This window comes from Mesocricetus auratus, unplaced genomic scaffold (assembly GCF_017639785.1).
Source record: "Mesocricetus auratus isolate SY011 unplaced genomic scaffold, BCM_Maur_2.0 Super-Scaffold_100019, whole genome shotgun sequence".
Classification (NCBI taxonomy): domain Eukaryota; kingdom Metazoa; phylum Chordata; class Mammalia; order Rodentia; family Cricetidae; genus Mesocricetus; species Mesocricetus auratus.
Window position 1 is genome coordinate 27,821,722 of NW_024429200.1, and position 23,716 is coordinate 27,845,437.

General features: G+C 36.5%; 1 protein-coding gene across 2 annotated transcripts in view; it reads left to right on the forward strand.

The window, feature by feature from the left end:
- The window catches only part of Thsd7a (thrombospondin type 1 domain containing 7A), a 407,489-nt gene that overhangs the window by 354,876 nt on the left and 28,897 nt on the right, over nucleotides 1-23,716 (forward strand). For both annotated transcript variants that reach the window (XR_005869715.1, XM_005080956.4), the window contains exons 14-19: nucleotides 7,713-7,891; nucleotides 10,311-10,316; nucleotides 11,768-11,901; nucleotides 17,006-17,159; nucleotides 20,446-20,590; nucleotides 21,800-21,915. Coding sequence is in view for 1 of the 2 variants with exons in the window: in XM_005080956.4 (XP_005081013.2) it covers nucleotides 7,713-7,891; nucleotides 10,311-10,316; nucleotides 11,768-11,901; nucleotides 17,006-17,159; nucleotides 20,446-20,590; nucleotides 21,800-21,915 (734 nt within the window). In the remaining variant the exon portion in view is untranslated. The remainder of the gene's footprint in view (nucleotides 1-7,712; nucleotides 7,892-10,310; nucleotides 10,317-11,767; nucleotides 11,902-17,005; nucleotides 17,160-20,445; nucleotides 20,591-21,799; nucleotides 21,916-23,716) is intronic.

The window sequence follows — 23,716 nt, forward strand, 5'->3', positions numbered from 1 at the left end:
GAAAGATATGTTGTACATGTGGAATGATAAAAATATATAAAATGGCAGATATCCCAGTCTTTAAGTCTCCAATTACATCATTCCAATTCCCTTTAAATTTATCCTCAAGAAATCTTACTTGCTATTTTGAATAGTCAGGTTAAGGCATAATGCAGTACCACAACAACAGCCTTGGTGAATTCCCCACAGTTCAGGGAGCATGTGAAAGGAAAGCAACTCTTCTTTGCAGTTTAATTGAGTATGCTTGACCCGCTGTCTTAGTTAAGGTTTCTATTGCTGTGACCAAAGCAACTTGGAGAGGAGTTTTTTCAGCTTACATTTCTACAACATAATCCATCATCAAAGGAAGTCAGGACAGGAACCTGGGGGCAGGAGCTGATGCAGAAGCCATGGACCAGTGTTGCTTACTGAATTGCTTCCCAGGGCTTACTCAGCTTGCTTTCTTAGAGTGCCGAGGACCACCAGCACTGGTGTGCGTGGCACCATCCATAGTGGACTAGGGCCTCCCCCATGAATCACTGATTAAGAAAATGCCCTACAGGCTTCCTTACTACCAAATCATATGGAATCAACTGAGGCGCCCTCCTCTCTATTGACTCTAACTTGTGTTAAGTTGACATAAAACTATTCAGCACATCAACTTACCCTCAACTTACCTCTCTGATTAATAATGTGGTTCTTAAAATGGTTCCACAGCACTCCCCAGGCTCTGCTGTACAGTGCAGTCTTTAATATCTTCCATGTTTGTTTGGATTTTGTTACTCGTTTCAGGATGAACATGTTGCACTGCTTAGAATAAATTTAACAGCTGTAGCAATTCACTATGTTCAGTAATAGCCAAAGAGAAGACAAACTGTCTACTCATGATTTCTGCCACTGTATTTTAATCCTCTTTCTGTTAACCTTTGACCTCTTATAGCTTCTAATATAATAGCTTCAGTCAAAATGAGCAAAGGGACCTTATATGAACTATATGAAGTGATAATATAGGTGACAACCAAATAGCTTTTTGAGTGAGTGGGTGAGTGAGTGAGTGAGTGAGTGAGTGAGTGAGTGAGTGAGTGAGTGAAGCAGGAGAAAGTGTCACAACATTCTTGGAAGTCAGAAGACAGCCTGTAGGAGTAGGTTCTTTTCATCCATTATGTGGACTTCAGGAACAGAACTTAGGTCTTCAGGCCTAGAGGCAAGTACTCCCTCCTGCCAAGGCATCTCCTTGGCCCCATGGGAAATTTTTGATGTAAGCAGATATCTATGCAGTTCTTGTTTTGTTACATCACAATTGTGAAATACATAGAGCTGTTTATGTGAGTTTAGATATAGAAATCTACTCTGTTAATACACCTAAAGGAATATTTAGCCCTTGAGTAGACATGCTACAGAAGTAATATAACAAACCACTTAGTTTTTCCAATGGTACTGATGTTTTCTGAGAATGTGTATGAGCATATAGCAAATATGAAGAGCTGGGCCTACATGTTTATCTAAAGCAAACAAATAAAATCCAAATAGTATTTTTTCATATTTACATGGGCACTTACCATCACAATTAATTGCCCAATGTTGATTCAAAACTTTTCATCAAGTATATGATATTGAGTAGAAATATGTTATAGTTTGGTTTTCTGTAAGTTATCAAATTATCAGTTTTTAATATGCAATTTAAAAAATAATATTTTCAGTCTTTTCCAGTCCCTGATAAAAGTCTATTTAAATTACCCTGTTCCTGGTTGCAGATATATGCAGGTAATTTATAGGTATTAGGTAGAAGGTATTTCTGAGGTTTCTTTTTAGACTAATCCCAATGTTTTAGAGGCTGCACTGGAGCTACACATTCACGGAGCTAGAAATCATACTAAACAATATTTACTATGTGCTTTCAAAATGAATTATTTAATCATCTACAGTGCACCTTTCAGAAACATAATTTACTACTTGTGAAGGTTATTGACAGCTTCTTTATCTGCATGTTCATAATTCAAATGAATGAGGTAATATGTCCTGTGGTTGCCCCTTGAAGCTTGCTAGTAGTCTGTGTTCTTTCTAACTGAAGAAGGATCAGAGCATATAAAGGCTTTAAAACCACATGATCAGAATTCTCAACTTGATTTTCTTGAGTATCAAAGTTGTTTTGAATTGCTAAAAGTTTTAACACCCTAAACGTGAAGTCATTTATTGTGTTTTAGCATTCCTCAGAAACCATAAATTGCTATAAGTTGCCAGCAATTTATTTAGCCTTAAAATGCTTGAAATGTTCCATCTCCTGTGATTGTTGGATGTTAATTGCCCTCAAAAATGATCTTAGCAGAACAGGCAAGGGAATGCTTATCTGGCAGTTCACTGGTAGCATTAAAGATTTTAATAGTGCTAGATAAACATGACAGGCAATTATTGAATGTGGCTACACACTGGGAAATAAAAACAAGAGATTGAAAAATATAGTCTTCTACTGCTTTGTCTCCGTCTTATTTCCTAATGTAGACCTTTAAAAAGCTTAATAGATAGACTTTTAAAATGTTTTCTGGAATATGCTGTTGAAAAACCAAATATAAAACTGTTATTCCTACCTCCTAGTGATACACAATGAATTAGTGTGAAGTCAAAAATATTAGGTCTTTCTATAACAAAGGATCTAGACTTTAAAAGGTGGCCAGTCAAAGCACTGAAGGTGACTTGTTTCTCCACCTCAAACAACAATTAAAATCAACGTAAAAGTCAATCACTGCAAATTATTTTTAAAAACGACATACTTTTAGAACTTTTAGTAAACAATTTTTGAAGCACCCCTTCAGTTCTCTGTTAGATTTTCTTCTAGATCTTTACAAATACACAAGAAGCCTTCTTCAGAATCAAGAAGGTGACAACACCTTCACCTTCTGCATGTCTGTAACATCCTATGGTTGTTATAACCTCACCAGGTACATTTGCTCTCCAGAAGAATATCTGACAACTCATTTTTTGGAAATCTTAATGTACTTTACTCTTTATATCAAATCTGCGATTGCATTTTTAAAACTGTTTCACACCTTGCTTACAATAAAGTAATATAAAGTGCATGTCCCCAGCACACATTTCTCTCCTAGGAATACATACATCAAAATGTATACTTAACTTACAATACATGGTCTGAAATATTCATAGCAGATGTATTAATATGAACTTTATATTTAAAACTACCTCAATGCTCACCAAACAATACAATGAATAAATAAGACATAACACTTTCACACAATAAAATACAATCTCCAACAGCATATACAATATGGAAGAACCTAACAGTCTAATATAGAGTGAAAATGACTACAAATCATCATATACTACTGGTTAGTTAGTTTTTCATTGCTGTGAATAAAGCACCCCTGAAAACAAAGGAGGAGGGGTTTGTTTTGGTTCACAATTTTAGAGTTGATAGTACCTTCTTAGCTAACTTTGTAGTTTCTCTCCTGAGGATATGCATAATGTGGTGGAAAGTTATGGTGGATCTGTATTCACCTGATTGCAGCCCAAGAGGATAGAAGAGAGACTCATACACCAAATATACCTTTGAACACCACACCTAGATCTCATCTCCTACTTGTCATCACTTCCCAGTAACATTATGAATCCATTACCAGACTGATTTATTGTTGAAGCTAGATCCCACCTGTTAAGAACACGTCTGAATGGTTGGCTCCACTAGCTGGGACCAATACTCAACACGTGAGGACAGTATGGGGGCACTTACCTATCTAAACCACAGGCTGCATGATTCTAATTGCATGCAACTTTTTAAAAGTAAAACTATTTCACCCTGTGAGAACTCAAGATGGTAAGCACTGCTAGCCATATTTTTAATTATTAATATTTTATTTAGCAATAAGAGGCTATGATTAATAAAGGCACTCAAAAGAGGACACTATAGACAAGAATATCTCTGCTGAACTTACACAAATACAAAATATTGTTGTGTAGCTGCTGTTTGGTAAAAAAAATTTAAATACATGATAATCTCTAACAAACCATAAGAGCTAATATGCACAAAGATATGCCATAAATCTGTACCTCATCCATATTTTATTGGTTTCACCATCACCAGCATCTTAAAACAGCATCCCTTGCATTAGTTCTATACATGCAAATGAGTGTAAGTAAAACTGTGACACCTCAGGAAGCTCAGGGGATGTATCAGTGTCAGTATCTCAATCAGAAGTACATTCCAATTATATTAAAGCAATTGGATAAAGTATTGAAGAAATTTTCATATTACTTCTTAAAATTATGTATGCATCAATAATTATTTCAGTAAAATTTTTTCTTGCTTAAAAAAAGAAGAGAGTTGAATGAAGAGTTCATACTCATGTTGAAAAGCCAGATCCCTGTCGTAAACACTTTATCTGAAGGTCTGAAATAGAAGAAGGCTACACTTTTGAAATATTCTAAACAAATATGAGGCAAAGTTAGAAAGTATTATAGAAAATATAGTCAGCATTTTAATATTAATTCAATCCAACAAGGTTATATACTAAGCCTGCCATTTTAATTTAAAAATGGCCTGATTTCTCTGTATTTGAAAATATCAATACTTCGTGCTACTTTTAAAATATAAAGTATAAAAATTAATTAATACAAATAAATTAATAAAATTGATTTAACACCTGAATACCACAAAAACACCAAGCAGAGTCATTAAAAGAAATTAAAGACCTTGGCAGTGGCAGTGCATGGCTTTAATTAGCACTCAGGAGGCAGAGAGGATCTGATTTCTGTGAGTTCAAAGCTGGCCTTGTCTACAGAGCAAGTTCCAGGTCAACCAGGGCTACACAGAGAAGACCTATCTCAAAAAATATAATAAAATATAAGGAAGGAAGGAAGGAAGGAAGGAAGGAAGGAAGGAAGGAAGGAAGGAAGGAAGGAAGGGAGGGAGGGAGGGAGAAAAGAAAAATTAAAGACCAAAATAAATAGAAAGAAATCCCAACTACCTGCATTGCTCCCATGCCAAGACGCTCATGTTGAACAGACTTGAAGTGATTCCTAAATGCATTTAATTGCAGAAATTGGGCTGTTTTAAAATTCATATGATAATATGTGATTCAAAAATACAAAATCTATATTGAGAAAGAATAAAATTGAAATATTCACACTTCCTGATTTCAAAGCTCTCATTTGAAGTTAGACTTGTCAAGTCAGAATGAGACTTGCTAAGATTACAGAGAGAAACGGAATAAAATTTCAGGCCCAGAAAGAAACCCTTCCTTTGATGTGGAGGGCAACAGTTTTCAGGAAAAGGGACCAGGATGCCATCTAATTCCATGACACTCTGTGTGGTATCAGTGACCACATGCCAAAGGAGGAACTCTTTAATCATAAGGAAAATTTAAACCAAAGACAAAGTTAAAATTTATGGAATTCTCAGAGAAAAAAAAAACAGAATGTAAACTTTTGTGAGTTTGAATTAAGTAACAATTTACTAAACATAAAACCAAAGCAAAAGGAAACAGAAAAGAAATGGATTTCATCATTTAAATCATTTATTTATTTAGATACTTATTTAAGAACATTCTTCTGGGTTGAGTCGAGGTAAGAATAGAGGAGAGCAGGATGAGAGATACCATAATAGACAGAGTCATTATAAGCTTGAGGAGAGAGCTGACACTAGTGAGATCTCCAGAGATCTACAAGGATAACACCAACTGGCAAACTAAACAATAGTTGAGAGACTACACTAATAGCCCCTCCTTGATGATAGGGTTGATGCCTACCCTATATGCCATCCTAGAACCTTCATCCAGGGACTGATGGAAGCAGAGACAGATACCCACAGCTAAGCACTGAACTGAATTCCTGGAACCTAGTGGCAGAGATGGAGGAGTGATGAGCAAAGGGGTCAAGACCATGATGATGAAACCCACAAAGTCAGCTGACCGGATAAGGGGGACTCTTGAATCCCAGACTGATGGATGAGAGGCCAACAGGGGATTGATCGAGACTCCATGAATGTAGTGCCAGGGAGGAGGCCACAGAATTCACTGGGTCCTTGGGTAGTAGACCAGTGTCTACAATGGTTTATGAATGAGCTTTGGGAGCCCATTCCAAATAGAGGGATGAGCTCTCAGTCTGGACACATGGGGAAGGGCCTAGGTCCTGCCCAGGATGAAATGACAGACTTTAGAGAATCCCCCCAAGGAGGGCCTCACCCTCCTTGGGGAATGATGTGGGGATTGGGTGGGGGGCTGGAGGGTTGGTGGAGGGACAAGGGAGGAGGGGTGGGAGAGGGAGCTGGGATTGACATGTGAAGCATTCATGTTTCTAATTTAAATAAAAACTATATTGAGAAAAAAATAAAAGAACATTCTTCTGTCTGCTTTTGGGAAACTTTTCCACCTATTAGGTTGCCTTATCCAGTCTGGATATGCTGAAAAATTAAACTAAATGAAAACAAAAATAATAACAAAAACAAATATTGTTTCATTTGGTCTCATTTATATGGAATGTCAATTAAAGGTCGGTTTTATAGAGCCCAATAGTAAGTGATGATTGCCATATGAAGATGAGAAGCAGATACTGAGTGATAACAGTAAAGACAGAATTTTAGAAAAGGAGCTTAAAAATTATATAAAATCCTAAAATTAAGATGGCGGTAACAACCATACAACTCTACAAATATACAAAACTTCAAAACATAAGCTGATTTTTATGTTACATGATTTTTAAGCTGGAAATGTTTTCAGTCTACTTGTCCCCTCATAGATTGTGAGCATGATAATCGTGTGCATGATCCAGTCTGTGACATTGGTATAAAATGATGAAGCAAACTGATTTTGATTCTTTCTAAAGTCAATATTACATAAGGAGGAAGAACAGGCATTTGATTTTTGACCAGAGGAATTCTGCTTTTCCATCCATTTGCCTTGAGACTAGCAGCGATAATTTGATATCATGAAATGTCAAGTTGGTAATGAAGCACTAATCAAAGAAAGCAGCCTGCCTCCCAAATCAAATCTATACACTATTCGTTTAGCTAGTGAGTTGAATGAATGAGTCTACACTATCCCTTTCCCTGAGCTCTTAGCCTTGTCAACATCTCTCTGCATTTGTTTTCTGGTTTCTGCTTAACACAGTTAAAATCCCAAGGGAGTCAAATGGACCCAAGATGAGGCGTCCCTTTAACAGCACTGTGGAGATAGGAGGCACTGTTTGCATAACATCCTTCCATTTCTATCCTCACAATTGACTTTCAAGGAAGGGGGAACATAAGGCGCTAAGTTAAATGGATTCTTTCGGGTGTTTATTGAGACAGACTGGCTTTTCTTGAGGAAGAATGCTGTGAGGACTCAGAGTCCTGCCGGTGCGTGGCATTAATACATAAGGTGTCACAGAAATCTTGTGTTAGGAGATTTTTAACAGCAATCTGACAGCACTGAGAGTGAGACGGTTAGCCGACAGGTTAGTGTCAATTAAATAAGAGTTGTCACGAAGTCAGAAATGTTGAAACATGGTGGGCATGAATCCTGAGCAGATCGTATGGCAGCTACTCAGCTGCTATTTTAACACAGCCGTGGTATATGTGTGTCATTTCCCTGCAGAATTTAATTTGAGTCCCTAAGGACACAGACATCTCTGCATTTGAATGCTGCTGCCAAGTCAAAAGTGGACCTTCTAAATGAGCTGGAATGGTGGGCGTGAGACGGAGAATGGCACTTAGCAACTTGCTTCTTGTTCAATTTTCCTCTGCTCAGGTTACATAGAAGAAGCCTGCATCATTCCCTGCCCCTCAGACTGCAAGCTCAGTGAGTGGTCCAACTGGTCCCGCTGCAGCAAGTCCTGTGGCAGCGGCGTGAAGGTCCGGTCCAAGTGGCTGAGAGAAAAACCTTATAACGGAGGCAGACCTTGCCCCAAACTGGACCATGTCAACCAGGTATTTTCCTAACAACAAATGTATTAAGTTATTTCTGAAATTCCCAAGATCTATTATTTCTCCAAAATGAACAAAATTAAATAAGAGCTCCTGAACAAGAAATATGATCAGTTATATTTTATAAGGTCTGAGTAAAATATGTGTAGCTTACAAAAATCTAAAAGCTCTAATTATATATGTTATCTCTGAATTCTCTGGGGATTCAGAGTCTGCAAGCTTCTAAAGAGGAATATAGTTCCATAGAGGTGAAATGGCACTATCTGGTGAATAATGGCAACGTATTTAATCTCCCATACAACTGTGCCTAACTGTTATGATGAGGTCACATAATTCTTAGGGTTTCCCTAGACTTGCAGAGTGGAGTTCTCAGTTACCAAGTACTAAAGACAAAAGCGAAGAAAGAACATAAATATTTTATAAAATTATGGGAAATGCTATTTATTCATTTCAATCAGCTGTGTGTACAGCAAATTCAAGAAAATAAATATGAAGTATCTCAAATTTCATGTGTGTGTGTATACACATATACTAACTAGCAATTTAGTCTCTGCCTTTACTCTGCTTTTTCTTTTTTTATTTAAAAATTATTTTTTCATCTTACATAGCAGCCCCAGTTCCCCCTCCTTCCCCTTCCCCAACCCCCATCCACTCCTTGAGGAATCAACAAAGTCTGGCATACCAAGTTCAGGCAGGACCAAGCCCCTCCCCCCTGTATCAAGACACAGAGAATGGGCTCCAAAAAGCCAGTTCATGCCCCTGAGATAAGTTCTGGGTCTCTGCCTTTTCTAACACTGGATCCATATTAGGGCGTGCATGCACACTTCATTAGCTGATGCCAGTGGTTGCTATTTGTATTCTATTGGAGATAAAGAGTAAAACGGCTGGCTAATGATGGAATTGTGATTAATTTAAGTGTAACAGAACAGACAATTGTTATCACAGTTGATCAGCATGTAAATTAGCACAGAATGGATTTTATAGAGTGTGTGCAGATGTTAAGTTTTGAATTTGAGCCATGATCAAATGAAGCACGTATTTAAATATGTTAAGCTGTTTTGTGGGGACATAACTTGTCTCATTTTAGCCTCTAACTGCATTGCTATCAGAAGTTTCCTTCTGATTAACCTAAGATTGTTGATAATAATAGAATCATACCGTATAAAAAGTAAGTATTCTAAGCAAATATTTAAGTAAATTATATTATCCTAATTTTAATTATATAGTTACTTATATAGTTACAATTATATATTAGATAAATAACAAATATTAGAAGTATTTTAACTAAAGATGAACACACTGAAGAATTAAATCCATGGAAAGTATTCTCAATTAGTCTGAAGTTTTCCAAAGTTAGTGATTTTAGGCAATGGAGAGAGAATAATACACTGTACTATCGCCATCTCCTGGCAGTTGAGCAGCCTTGTCACTGAATATTTCGTATTCCTCTACTGCAAGTATTCATTTACAAAGCAGAAATTCGTCTGCACAGCTATAATTGTGTGACTACGAAACAGAATGGCAAAAGTGACATGTTTATGACCCAAAAGAATGCTTGTCTAAAACTTAGGAAATCTTGAATTTCCAAGTGACAAATTTAAATATTAATACATTATGATCCATGGTCCTAACAAAGAGGAAGTGTTCAAATACTCAATTCCTCATGTGTGTATGTGTCCAACAAGTCAGTATGCAATGTAAATACACCATGTTTGCCTGAGCACTTCTGTTTCCAAAGGCATATGACCATGTTCTAAATTGTCTGTATTGTACAAATCGCTAGACTAAGACCCTTTCATTGTTACATTCCAAAATAAACAGGGATTTGAATATTAGCAAAATAGTCAAAAAATAAAATATACAAAATGTGTATAAATGTTTAAAAGGTATAAAGCATGTAGATTTTTGCTGCAATTAATTCCTTGGTAAAAATAGAGCAGTCAGTTGACTTGAAAGTACTCTCTGAGGTTCTGTTTCCTAGCTGAAGTTAAGTTCTAAGATTCTTATTTCACTAGAAATGGATGAATGGATTAAAGTGAATTAAAGGATAAATGGATCTGTAGGTGGGTCAATATATAGATAACAGTCCATTGATCAGTTGCTTTATAAGTTATTTGTTGTCATAGTTCAGTTTACCATGACAGGGGCTGCGAGATCCACTCCCTTTTTGAAGTTTTGCTACCTGCACATACAATCCTTCCTTTGATTGCCCAGTCCTTTGTACATCTTAAAGTTAAATTGTGTTAAATAGTTGATTTATCTCCCCTAAAGTCTAAGAAAGACTCATCTTTTATAAAAATAATTTTATATAAAAGTCCTTATAACTGGAATGGAGATTGTGAGCTCTTCTCAAAATAACTGACATTTCAATCTTTCTTTTTTTCTTGTCCTTTTTTTTTATTTCTGGCAAACACCACTCCAGGCACAGGTAAGCACTCTCATCTCCTGATTATTCAGAGTTCTTAAAAACACATTACTTTCTTCAGTTTCTCGATCTAGTACCTATTTATTTTATTTAGTTACCAGACCTTTATTTATAAAGTTTGAGGAGTTGAGGTGAAGTAATTAGGTTTACCTATCCCACTTTGATGAGGCAATCTCATCCTTATTTATGCTTGAAGGAGAGAGGCATGGCGGGTTGAAAGTGGTTATTTAGAAATGTCTATGAAATAATTTGCATTTACCCCAACAAAGAGGAATAATGATCCTTCTATCAAAGGATTAGGAATAACAGCAGGTCCCCTTCATTTCAATTCTTCCATTAACTTGGAGTGGTGGGTAATGTTTAGCTATGTAATAATAGCCCTGTTTTAACACACCTCCCAAATGGAACTGTGACGACTGTGGCATTAACTACAGTCTTATTCTAACACTGCAGTTGTTTTACTGTTATCTAGGGTAGTTCTGCCTTATTTTGGATTTTAGTCCTCCAAATGTGCAAAATAGTCCCAAAGGACTGTTTGTGTCTGTTTCCTGGAAATGATTACCTAAACCATATTGTGTGTGAGGCAATGTAATATAGGAAACAGATTTGCATTTTACATATTATAAAAATGTTTCAAAATATTTTTCTCTAATGCTTTTATTTGTGATTGTAGTATATTGTGGTTTATTTATTTCTTTTACTTATTTTTCTCATTGGAAAATATCACATTGCTTCATTGCTCCAGAATTCCTGAAACAAAACTAATATACTGAATTTGGGATTGAAAGCTTTGTGGACAATAACCACGAATAGTTGGCTGTATTCTGTGTGGTCCTTGCATGCTGACAGTTGTAACTGTAGCTATATATCATGTAAAACTAATTTAGGACCTTGTTTCCATACCTCAAGTGATTGAGGATTAGTCTTAAGGCTTATTTCCATTTGTTTATCTTTTTGGTTTCTTGTATGAAAAATGCTAATTCTTACAACTATACACATTTCTATGTAAAACGGGGTAAATAATATTTATTTGGGAAACATATGTTTACCATACTCTTCATTCACTCATTCATTCATTCATTCATTTGACAAATCTCCACTGAGTATCTAGCATGTGAGTGCCCTAGGCTAAGGACTAAAAGCATATAAAACCTTTAACAAAATGAATGGTCCAGAAGATCATAATATAATGTGTTAAATGTCAGTTTATGAGAATACATTTTGAATCTGGTCCGGTGAGTTAGATCTATACCCACTATGTAAAAACAGAGGAGGCAACTCAACCCACCTTCCCCTCTACTAGACTAGATCTTTCTTACTACTTGAGATTATGAACAATAAGGGGGAGGAATGAAAATAAACTGATGGAATACCGACTGTTATGATACAGCTGTCTTCCATCTACCCACCCCACTCTCATTCCACTGCCTGAGATCAGCAGATGTGTGTTTCAGGTGTATGAGGTCGTACCATGCCACAGTGACTGCAACCAGTACATATGGGTCACGGAGCCGTGGAGTGTCTGCAAGGTGACCTTTGTGGACATGCGGGATAACTGTGGAGAGGGTGTGCAGACCCGTAAAGTGAGGTAAGACCAAGCAGAATGACAGAGAGGCAACATGGCAATCATTTCCCTATTCCACAGGCAACAACATGGGACATCCCTCATCTCTACTGTCCTAAAACTTTTGTTAGTTTTGGTGTTAGTTTTGTTAGTTCTGGGTACCTAGAAAGAAGACCCTCTATTTCAGGAAGCAGTTTGTGTATTCTAGTTTCTGACTTTAAAAGCTCCACTTTACAATACCTTTTTGAGATTATAATATAATTATATCTCCCTACCTTACTCCCTCTAGAACTATCCCTAATACCGACCCTTACTTTTTTGAAAATACATACCTATTTTTCATTAATTACTGTTGCATACATTTATTATACATGGATATGCAGATAAAGACAAATATAGATTCCTAAACATATAAATGCAACTGCTAGGTCTGTATATGTAGTATGTATGTTATCAGGGCTGACCATTGGAAATACACATTGAAAGTTTATAGGTGTGGATGCTAAACCTCAGTGGCTTCTGAAAAGCCACACATGCTTCTTTTGTGGATTTGTATTATTTTTGTATACATTCATGTGTGTATGGAGGCCAGATATCAACACTGGATATTTATCTCATTCACACTGCCTGCCATACATTTTGAGCCAGGGTCTCTTGGAGTCCCAGGGATACTCCTGTCTTTGCCTCCTTGGTACTAGGGTTAGATTGTGCTGTCGGGCCCACTACTTTTGTCACAATAGTGCTGGAAACTGAACCCATGTCCTCAAGCTCATGTGGCAAGCATTTAACTTACTAAGTCATCTTCCATAGCATAAAGGACAAATATAGTGGTAAATACACATTTTCAAATACTCTGCCTTGACTTCCTGCTCCTTTCTGTCAACCTGGCTAGCATTTGAATACTCTCATCTCCTTCAAGAACCTGTAGCTAGGTATTGCCTCTCACTTATTCAAATGTAGTTATCCTGTGTGAGAGAGAAGCTACTGGTCATGTACAGATATTTAAATTCCACCTTAAACTAATTAAATAAAGTTTTTAATGCATTTCTTCATTCAGACTACTCATAATTTCAGATTCTCAACTGTCACAAGTGACTGTTCTATTGGACAGAACAGATGTTGGATATTTCTGTCATACAAAGGGTCTAAAATATAATAATAATAAATCCAGAACTTGACTTTAGTTCATTCTCATCTATAACTTAATTTATCATGAGTGTTAGAATTATCTAATAGTGTCACAATCTATTTCAGTAGAAAGTTTTTGTTCAATTAATGTTACTATCATAAAATTTTTGCATATAAAATATATATAATCTTGTTTCTGTTTGTCTCAAAAAACCCATTTACAATTTCTATGAGCCATAATAAAGTTATACTAAAGATGAAGACAAAAATGAAGGCAACAAATAGATAGGAAATGAAAAAGAAAAAAAAACAGAGTTCCTGTTCTCTACACTTCTGCTTCCAATTTAAAACATTTTACTCCAAACTTAAAAATCATTTCCTTATGTGAAGAATTTGGGTCAGTTGCTTGTTTTGTTCGTGAAAAAATATGATGAAAGAATGAGTATTGAACTTTTCCTTCAACTGTTGTGTACATGCTTCTTTTTGCTTTGTAAATAGTTATTTTTCAATGTTTCCAAACACATTTGAAACAAAGTAACTTTTCAGATCAACTTATGTATTGAGGTTGATGCAATAGAGAGAGGTCAGTATTGATCGTGATCTCGGATCATGTAATAATGTGACTTTTTGTTCCTGATTGAGTGGTACAGAGCTCAAATTCTATCCTCTGCTAATTAGGGTCAGAATGTCCTGCCTACATACAAATGTGGACTGACATTTCAGGATAGATGAGTCTATAAAAGGGCAGGTTTGTATTTACTTGTTTTCAGTCTTTCTCAGTTAGGATGGAATGGCATGTAAGAAGTGAATAATAGAACTGGTTCTTCCTAACAGGAATTCATTCCTCCCCTGCTTCCTTCCTTCCTGCCATCTTTCTCCCTCCATTCTTCCTTCCCTCTTTCCTCCCTCCATCCTTCCCTCTTTTCTCCCTCCTCTCTTCCCTTCTTTTTCTCTTTCCTTTCTTCTTTCTTTTCTTCCCTTCCCCTAGTGCTAGGAATGAAGCCGTGATATCAAGGAGGGTAGGCAAAGAAAAGGGCATGCTTTCAGTGACATTTTTTTCACAATTTTATGTACACAATGACAATACAAATAAAAGGAGGCAGTTTTAGTTGCTGTTTCTGCAGCTGTTGTGTTTTATCCATGCAGACACCCTGAATTTGCCTCCAAAGTGGTCCTGCAGTCTGTGTGTCTAATATACTTCAGGCTTCTCAAAGAACTATATTGCTCTTTAGAAAAATAGAAAGGTCAAGGCAAACAAGGAAGCAAATTTAAAATACATTTATTTGGGCTTAAGCTTGATCCAAATATTTATTCTGAATTTTAGGTTGAAAGAAATGTTAATCCAAGTAAAACTAATACACATCTTGGTAGGTAAAATTTGTTCCTATTTTATGAAATGGAAATATGTTTGAAAAATAATAATTCACTTTAAAGTAAATTAGGTCCACTAAGAGAAGTTAGCTCTGAGAGATAGATTTACGGTTTATAATTTATTCTGATATTTGAGTGATTTATACAATACAAAATTAAGAAAGATAAAAGCCTTTACCAATAAACTTGTATGTATATAGCTACCTATTAGGGTATTGGACATCTTTTCTTTACTTGGATCAATAGGCAATTTTACAAGTTTAAATCCTGTGTGCTGAATCAGTATCAGCTAAGAATGTGATCTTAGCATCAATTCCACCTTTTGAATGTGAAAATGCTTGTCCTATCCATGTCTTTGTCAGGACACTGTCAAAAGAATATTTTTAGAGTGGTACTGAAGATAGAACTTTTCCTATATGACTGAAAACTCTTCTAAATAAATTTCTAACTCAATTTTTCGACAATTAAATCTCCAATTATCTGCTGATTCATTTTTGTGAATCATTTTTCAAAAGAAATCACAGGGATCAGTATTCATGTGGAGGTTTTTGTTTTTCAGATTGCATGACCAATCATGATACGATATTGACAGTTTTCCAAGCTTTCAGTGTCTCACTTAATAGAAAGATTTTGTTAAATTTGGTAGCAAGATAAACAGTAATCTTTCAGAGTGTATTTTTAAAGACACAATGTACTTCCTCCTGGAAATCTCTGAGCAAAGATCGGATGTCAGGCATATAACTGTGGCATGACTCAGCCAACTGCTAAATCACAGCCCAGGAGGTTTAAGAGCCCATCTTCTCATCTTCCTTTTCAGCTTCCCAAAGTCACCTCCCTTCCAAAACCCATTAATTTGGTTGACCTTTTCTACATTATAGATTAAGAATCAAGGTTTTCTCTCCCACTATTAAAGTTCACAGAGAGATTATTAACTAAGGTAAAGGGAAGCCACATTAATTAGCTTCTCAAGAGATCAGTAAAGTATAATTCTTGACTGTTCATAATAGAATAGTATGAACTAAGATTTAAATTTTTTATAATAAAATGAAAACTAGAAATCAAGAAAAAAGTCAAGATAGAATGTCCAAATAAGCACACTTAGAGAAGTTGTGCTGTTCTATTTATAATTTTCTTTCAGTTTCTGACTTTTCTTTTCAAGTTAGCAGATGGGTAACTAAAATTGTCTTTTTAATGGCTTTTATTTACTTTATTTGTATACAAGCACAACCACACACTCACACCCACATGCCTTTCTCACACCCACATACAACCACATACACAAATGCACACTCACACACACATGCACACACAGTCACACACACACACAAATCAACATACACCATCTCTCTTGCACAAACGCCTCTAACACACACATAACACAAACACACAAATTCATAAGTACACACAGATGCACACTCAAACACATTAACATAAATACACACATCACACATGTCTCACACACACACAAAACCACATACACACAACCACGCACATGCATTCTCATACGCACACACACATCACACACAACACACACTCACACAGGTCTCTCACATACACAGACACAAATTCACACACAAAATCATACACACACTTCAACACAAACACACACAGTCACACACACACACATGTCCCACCCCACGCAGGCAAATACACACATATGCACATGCACACACAGAACCACACAAGCACTCACTCACACACACACACACACATCATACACACACTTCAACACACATAGCCGCACTCACACACATCACACACAAGTCCCACACAGGTAAATACATGCAGATGCACATGTACACCCACAATCATACACATACACACACATCTGTTACACACAGGAAAAACACAGATGCACACACACAACTACACACACATGCACTTCACATGCATACACGACACTGGTCCCATGTGGAGGATAATTTTCAAGAATTAGTTTTCTTTTCTACCAAGTGAGTTCTAGGGACTGAAATCAGGTCATCAAGTTTGGCTGCATATGACTTCCCTCACTGAGTCATCTTGCTGGCAGCTAAAATAACTTTTAAATGATAAAACAAACTGATAAATTCCTTACCTTGGAAATCACCGTATGAAGCATTTTGTGTGAATAGTGCACTATACCTAAGCCTCCATCACCTATGAGTCAATTGGATATACTCTGAGAATCTCTTTGGATCACTTTATTTCCTGTCTCACATATGAGTATAAAAATCACTTCTCTTGCAAAAAAATATGATAGTATTTACCAATGCATGGAAGCTATCTTATTAAAATACTGTGAGCATGCATGTGAGCATTTTTTTTTTTAAAGGAGTACAAACTATACTTAAAGAGTCATAATTTCTTTTTACTCTCCACTTTGGGAGAATGTTGTTCACCAGATGATGTCCTTTTGTTTTGTTTTGGTTTGGTTTGGTTTTTTTTGTTTTTTGAGACAGGGTTTCTCTGTGGCTTTGGAGGCTGTCTTGGAACTCGCTCTGTAGACCAGGCTGGTCTCAAACTCACAGAGATCCACCTTCCTCTGCCTCCTGAGTGCCAGATGATGTCTTAATGAGAACTACCCATCCTGTGTGTTGGCTGTCATTCTAATTGTCCTGGTTCTTTTGCTGATATGCTTGCTTTTTTTTAGATGCATGCAGAATACAGCAGATGGCCCTTCTGAACATGTGGAGGATTATCTATGCGACCCAGAAGATATGCCTCTGGGCTCTAGAGAGTGTAAACTACCATGCCCTGAGGACTGTGTGATATCTGAGTGGGGGCCATGGACCCAGTGTACTTTGGTGAGATTATGAGCCATTTGGATAAAATGAAGTTTGCTTAATTTTTGAAGGTTTAAAAAATAATTTCATTTAAAAACTCTTTTTGTAAGTCATGCTTGAAAAACGAAGTGTGCTTTCTTGGCTACTTCCTTGGATGGGTAAGTCATATAAATTCAGCAGTGTTTCTCCAACAGCGTGACTTCTTGCAAACCCTTTGCTCCTTTTCAGCTATGATCCTAAACCAGCACATGATGCCTTTACCTAGCCTCACAGGTTACACGGAATGTTAACTCCACATTGGTTATTACAATTCCCTTTAGTCAAAGTGAGGAAGGAATGAAACTCCACTCGAGTTCCTCTAATGGTGTTAGCGTGCTATCCCTTGCTTCAAGTCTTTTAATTTAAACAGCAGGGGAATGCCACAGAAGGAGTTATTGACTCTAGAAAGTGAAAGATTCTGAGTAAGAAATTGAGGAGCAAGAAGGTTACACATGGTGAGACATGAAATATTCTTCTTAGATGGTTGTTTGTGGACATTTAAAACAGAAACCTATTGGTCATAGCTTCTGTTCAGTGAACCTATTAGAATCCCTGTTGAAGAGTATAAAATCAGCCTTGAGTTCGGCATCCTTTATATTATAATAGGAAAACTTTGTAACAGAACCAGTGATGATTTGAATTTCATCTGTGGAATCCCCTATTTTCATACAAAGAAAAAAGATCGTGTGACAAAACTGCACCCTCTTTGAACATCTCTTCTTCAAACTACTTATTAGTGCCTATATCAAGAGGCAACTGGGAATGTTACTTCCCTTATAAAGAAAGTTTGCCTATGTATTAGTCAGGGTTCCCTAAAAGAACAGAAGTTATCAGCTTATATATAAGGTGGGAGGGGAGATTTATCAGGTCTTACAGACTGTGGTCCAGCTAATCCAACAATGCCTGTTATAAACTGAAGTTCCAGGAATTCAGTAACTGCTCAATCCAAGAGGCTGAATGTCTCAGCTGGTCTTCAGTATATGGCAGAATCCCAAAGTAGGCTCTAATGCCAGTGAAGGAGTGGACTTGCTAGCGAAAGCAAGGGAAATCAGGCCAGGAGCATCCTTCTTCCAGGTCCTTTTTATAGGCTACCAACAGAAAGTGTGCCCCATATTAAAAGTGGATCTTCTCACCTCAAAAAATGTTTATTAAAAGGGTATCTTCTCATTTCCAAGATCTGGATTAAAGTTGAATCTTCTCACTTCAAATGATTTAATAAGAAAAAATTCTGACAGATATGCTTAGCCATTTGGGTTTTAGTTAATTGCAGATGTAGTCAAACTGACAATGAGAACAGCCGTCACAGCCTGACAGTCACACATATTCTGTGCTTCTTGAGTCCTAGAAAACAAAAACGAGTTCAAACTCAACAGAGCTGTAGATTTCAATAGCTTTGAGAACCCTACCACCCTTCTAGAGGAAGGAAATCACTTGAAACAGTATACAGGAAAGTTAACATCTCAGAGTTACTGTCGCTATGATGAAGTATCATGACCAAAAGCATCTTGGGGAGGAAATGGTTTATTTTACTCAGCTTATCATCAAAATCAATGAGAGCAGGAACTCATGAATGACAAGAATCTGGAAGCAGGACCTCATGCAGAATCCATGGTGGGGTATTTCTTTCTGGCTTGCTCTCTTTGGCTTACTCATGTTGCTTTCTTATAGAACCCAGGAGTACAAGCTTAGGATGGCGTCACCAGCAATGTTCTGGGCCATCCCACATTAATTACTAGTTAAGAAAAAACTCTACCAGCTCATTGGAAGCATTGACTTACATGGGATCTCTCCTCTCAGATGATGCTAGCCTTTGTCAAATTGCTGTAAAACTACCCAGCACATTTACCTAGCCCTGCACACCTATGAAAAGCAATGTGAAAAAAAAAACTGGAAAGATACACCTAATGTTAAATTGCTTGAATTATAGTGAAGGACAACTTCAGACAAGTTTATAGTCTGTGTTTTCCAAGGCAATTTGCCTTTTTATCTCTGTGTTAACACTGTTAGAATACTAACTGAAACCAACTGACTGTTCAGGAACAAAACAGGCCCAATATAACACTTCAATACATATTGAAAGAAGGGTGAAGGTCCCACCCTTCGTGAGAGTCTGCGAATAAATTTCTGTTCTAATTCTGCAGTTGAACTACATTCTATAATGTCTAATTCTGTTTATGATGATGGAATTCTTATCATCGGAGATTCCTTTAAAAGAATATTCAGCTTATATAAAAACAGAGGCTGTTGAACTTGGGCTACTTCTTAAATCCCTTAGCACAGATGCCAGTAACAGGAACCAGTGAACAGAATTATGTCCATCTGGGTTTTGTTTTAAATATCCATAAGTAACCATCTTAGAAAAATATTGAGTTCCACCATGTGTGACAAGAAAGAGTTTGTGAAACGTATTTTGTTTTCTTGAGCATTTGACAATAGAAGTTTGGGGATGGGACTAAAATTTGACTAGTTGAATAAGTGTGCATTTTAGACTTTATAAGTATCTTGTTTCGTCACCTACAACATCCATCCATAAACAAACATAAAGCATTCACCATGTGCGAAGAAACGTGGTTCAAAAAATGTACAGCTACAGAAGACAGAAGCTGTTCAATGTACTCACACTTGGGATGGTAGCAGTACCTTTATCCAATTAGCATTCTCTAAATACAGTCTTTGATCAAAAAGAGCAAAGGACAAGGCAATAACTACTTAAGGCCTAAGAAATCCAAAATTGTTTGTCCCTTTCTATTCATAGAAGCCAAATGATTTCAGAAAGATACAGCAATATGAAAATAGTCAGCCACTCTATAGATGCTAAATTGTTTATGTGACGTTGTGCATTAGGAAAATAAAAGTCATTAATACCTAGATAATTATTTGAAGTGACCATTTTATTTAAATAGTTTAAGTCAATTAACACACATACACAAACATGAGTGTAAACATGCATGCACACATATACACTGTTATACATATACATCAAATCATTACAGCATACAGGAATTATCATTCTTCTTTACTGAATGTGGACATCTGGATGTGTTTATATAGATGTAAGGTAACGACTTAAGCATCTTCTGTCTAGGATGGCACATCAAACTCTTAGTCAGTCTCTACATTTTACATATGGAACTCTGAAACACAATGAGGTTAACTGACTTGTTCAATTAGCTAATGAATTGCATGCTCTAATGCCAGCTCCAGTAACATGCTAGCTGTTATATGGCTGAGTTTACCATTCTGAAAAAATGGTATTGTTCTCTGTAAGCCTTGCAACCCAAGTGGTTCCCGGCAAAGGTCAGCTGAACCCATCAGACAGCCTGCTGATGAAGGAAGAGCCTGCCCAGATGCTGTGGAGAAAGAACCCTGTAATCTCAACAAAAACTGTTACCACTATGACTACAATGTCACAGGTAAGCACTCCATCATGTCTTCACAGAGTGTGGAGCCTAGTCACATATAAATCAGCTCCAGACAGTCTCATATGCTTAGCCCAGCTACACTGTGTCATTTGGAGACACAGTTTACCCTCTGAGCAATGACATGAAGAAGTGGTAATCTGTTTTATTTTTTTGATAAATATCAAAACACAGAGAATAAAAGTATCACAAAGACTATTTTTTTGAAATATGTGGTAAATATTCCAGATAATCCTATTTAAAATCTTCTCCCACTTTTGGAAGGTGTAACTATATTTTCCTTTTTAGCAGATGTTAGCTATAACACCTACATCAATAGTTTTGGGGGTGCAGCAACATTTATGAAGAACATTATCATGATGTAAAATTCTGTAATCTTAAAAATAAATATTCAAAAAAGTAGACTTGTGATAAGTTACATTCATTTCCTCAATTTTATATAATATTGTCAAAGCATACACATCAAAAATATTTCATTGGTTCCTTTGGTTTGGAACAACATCAAAGCTAAGTTTTTTTCCCAAGTAATTTCCACATAGAAACAAGCTCAAGAAATTGAAAACAGAAACATAACAGTCACACTAGCTTCTGTTTCTTAGTTTTCACTCCAATTTGCTTTGATGACTCAAAGAAAATCAAAGTTCTCTAGAATGTTTCCTAGCCCAGAGAAAGATGAAAGTGATTTTTGCAAAAGATGCAAAATAAGAGAATTTAATAAATATTCTGAAGTTATTTGTGAAATAAATGATTTTGCATGTTTTAAAAACTCAAACTTATGAAAATAAATGAAGAATATGGTATTAGTATAACTAGAGTACCATCCATTAAAATTATGCCTGCTTTGCTAAAAGAGACATAATAGTAAATTTTTAAATTCTACTCTTTCTTGAGAAAAAAATTTTGAAATGGTATTGCTCTATAGAGCAAGACCATTTTTACAATATCACTAAATAGCTGGCCGTCGAGATTGTCAAGTAGACAACTGACTTAAAGAATAATCCCCAACACTATGTGCAACCGCAGCAATTCCATTTGACTTCTAATATGTTCAGTGCTGGGACCCATATGCTCTGCATGTGAGATGATTGATTGTAAGGCTTAAGAAAAGCAGTTGTAAATTAGGTATGGGATTCGGGTCATCAGAGTTTCATCCGAAATCTGTTCACGCATCGCCTTCTGTTCTGATGGGTGTTTTCTGTTCAGACTGGAGTACATGCCAGCTGAGTGAGAAGGCAGTGTGTGGAAACGGCATTAAAACAAGGATGCTGGACTGTGTTCGAAGTGATGGCAAGTCCGTTGACCTGAAATATTGTGAAGAGGTGGGTGAGTGCTGTGTTAAATCTTTCTAGGAAATTCTTCCCTACTAATTTAAATTCACATGGAGCCAAGTGACGTGTGCTCCAAAGAGCACATGGCCAACAGCTGTTTTCACAGGCTGTCTAGTGCCCTCTTGAAAAGAGACAGTATCCACACTCCTGATTTCCACAGACAATTTCCTGTATTTTGTTCTGCTTGAAGCCCAAAGGTATGCTAATTAGCCCATTCTGGAAGAAATGCTTAGGAAACAATAAGCAATCAAGGTGAATAAAGGCAATAAATCTTAATCAGACCACTCATCATCTTTTGTAATTTGATGTGAATTGGGTGCAGAGCTTGGACACCTGCCAATATCCATCATTTATTCTTTCTGTTGCTAAACATTGATCACATGCAGTTTCATAGCAGATTTTGATATTAAGATCTGATAGCCAGCTGTGAGAATGTAAGTACTTAGGTCTCATGTCTGGATAAGAAAACTTAATGTTCAATTGAAGAAATGAAGTCTGTCACCATTATCTTGAGTGTAGTTTATAGTTAATCGTTGAATATAAGTAATGCCATCACTCTTAGCTAATGACCTTCTGAGCAGTACAGAAATATGACACTGACATTTCTTTTCATGAAGCTTTATCTTTTACTGAGTTTTGTCTGATTTCCAAACCAAAAAGGCAATGGTGTTCCTGTGGTTTAGCTCACTGTGCTTCTGAGATCCACAGGATTATATTCAGACCAAACTATGGGCTTCAGTAGATCTGAAACACCAGTGAACTTAACTCTTAAGGAAAAGCCATTCGTGGAACTACTTGAAGCTACTTAGTGCCATTGTCAAGTGCAGAGAACTTCAACTTCTTTATATCTCTGTCTATAGGGATAGATTTTCAGATGCTCTAAAAACATCAAATTATTTAGTTAGTAAATGCCTGTCACTAAAACCTTGTGACATGAGTCAACTTATCCATATGTTATGTTAAAGTATTTAAACTAATACCTTTTAAGCAATATAACCATCATTAAATAGCACTTTTGTGAGTAAAGATTATTGCAACAATCACAAATTTCCCAGAGTTGTCTACGATCTAGCACAAGCTAATGGTGAATGTAGTCTCCTTTGTAAGTGCCTGGTGAGGTCCCCTCCTTACAAGAACATGCACTGAGACTTCTGTGAAAGGGGAGCCCAAAGCATCTGAGACTATTATAAACAACTTCATATCATGTGAATTCTGCAGTAACAACTGCAGGTTCAAATCCAAACATCCTGGCAAATTCTGGCTTCAGGGAAAGCTAAGCTACTCTCTGTGGGGATTGAACAGCACACATACCATTTTACACATCCCTGTGAATCCAGCTGGCTCCACAAACCACTGTGCTGTCTTTGTAAACAACAGTCAGACCACCCACCTATCAACCCCTGTGCAAATCCTGCATTCAATTCAGCAGCAGTAGGTAATTCTTGCTGCTTCCTTAATAGCCACAAAGAAATGTGTCATTACTGCCCAGCAAAGAGGAAAATTAGGGTTAAATTCACTTGCATTTATATAGTATATTTCTCCCTTTGGTGTATTTGAGGGTTTTTTTAACTCATTTAATACCTAGTCATTGTGTTTCCTTTTCTATTCTTTAAAACTTAAATTTCCTTAGAAACATATTTACATAAATAGATGGATTGATTCAGGCAAATGATATGCATGGATAGATAGATAGATAGAAAGATAGATAGATAGATAGATAGATAGATAGATAGATAGATAGATAGATAAGAGACAGACAGAGAAATAGATGGAAGAACAGAGGAACAGAGTA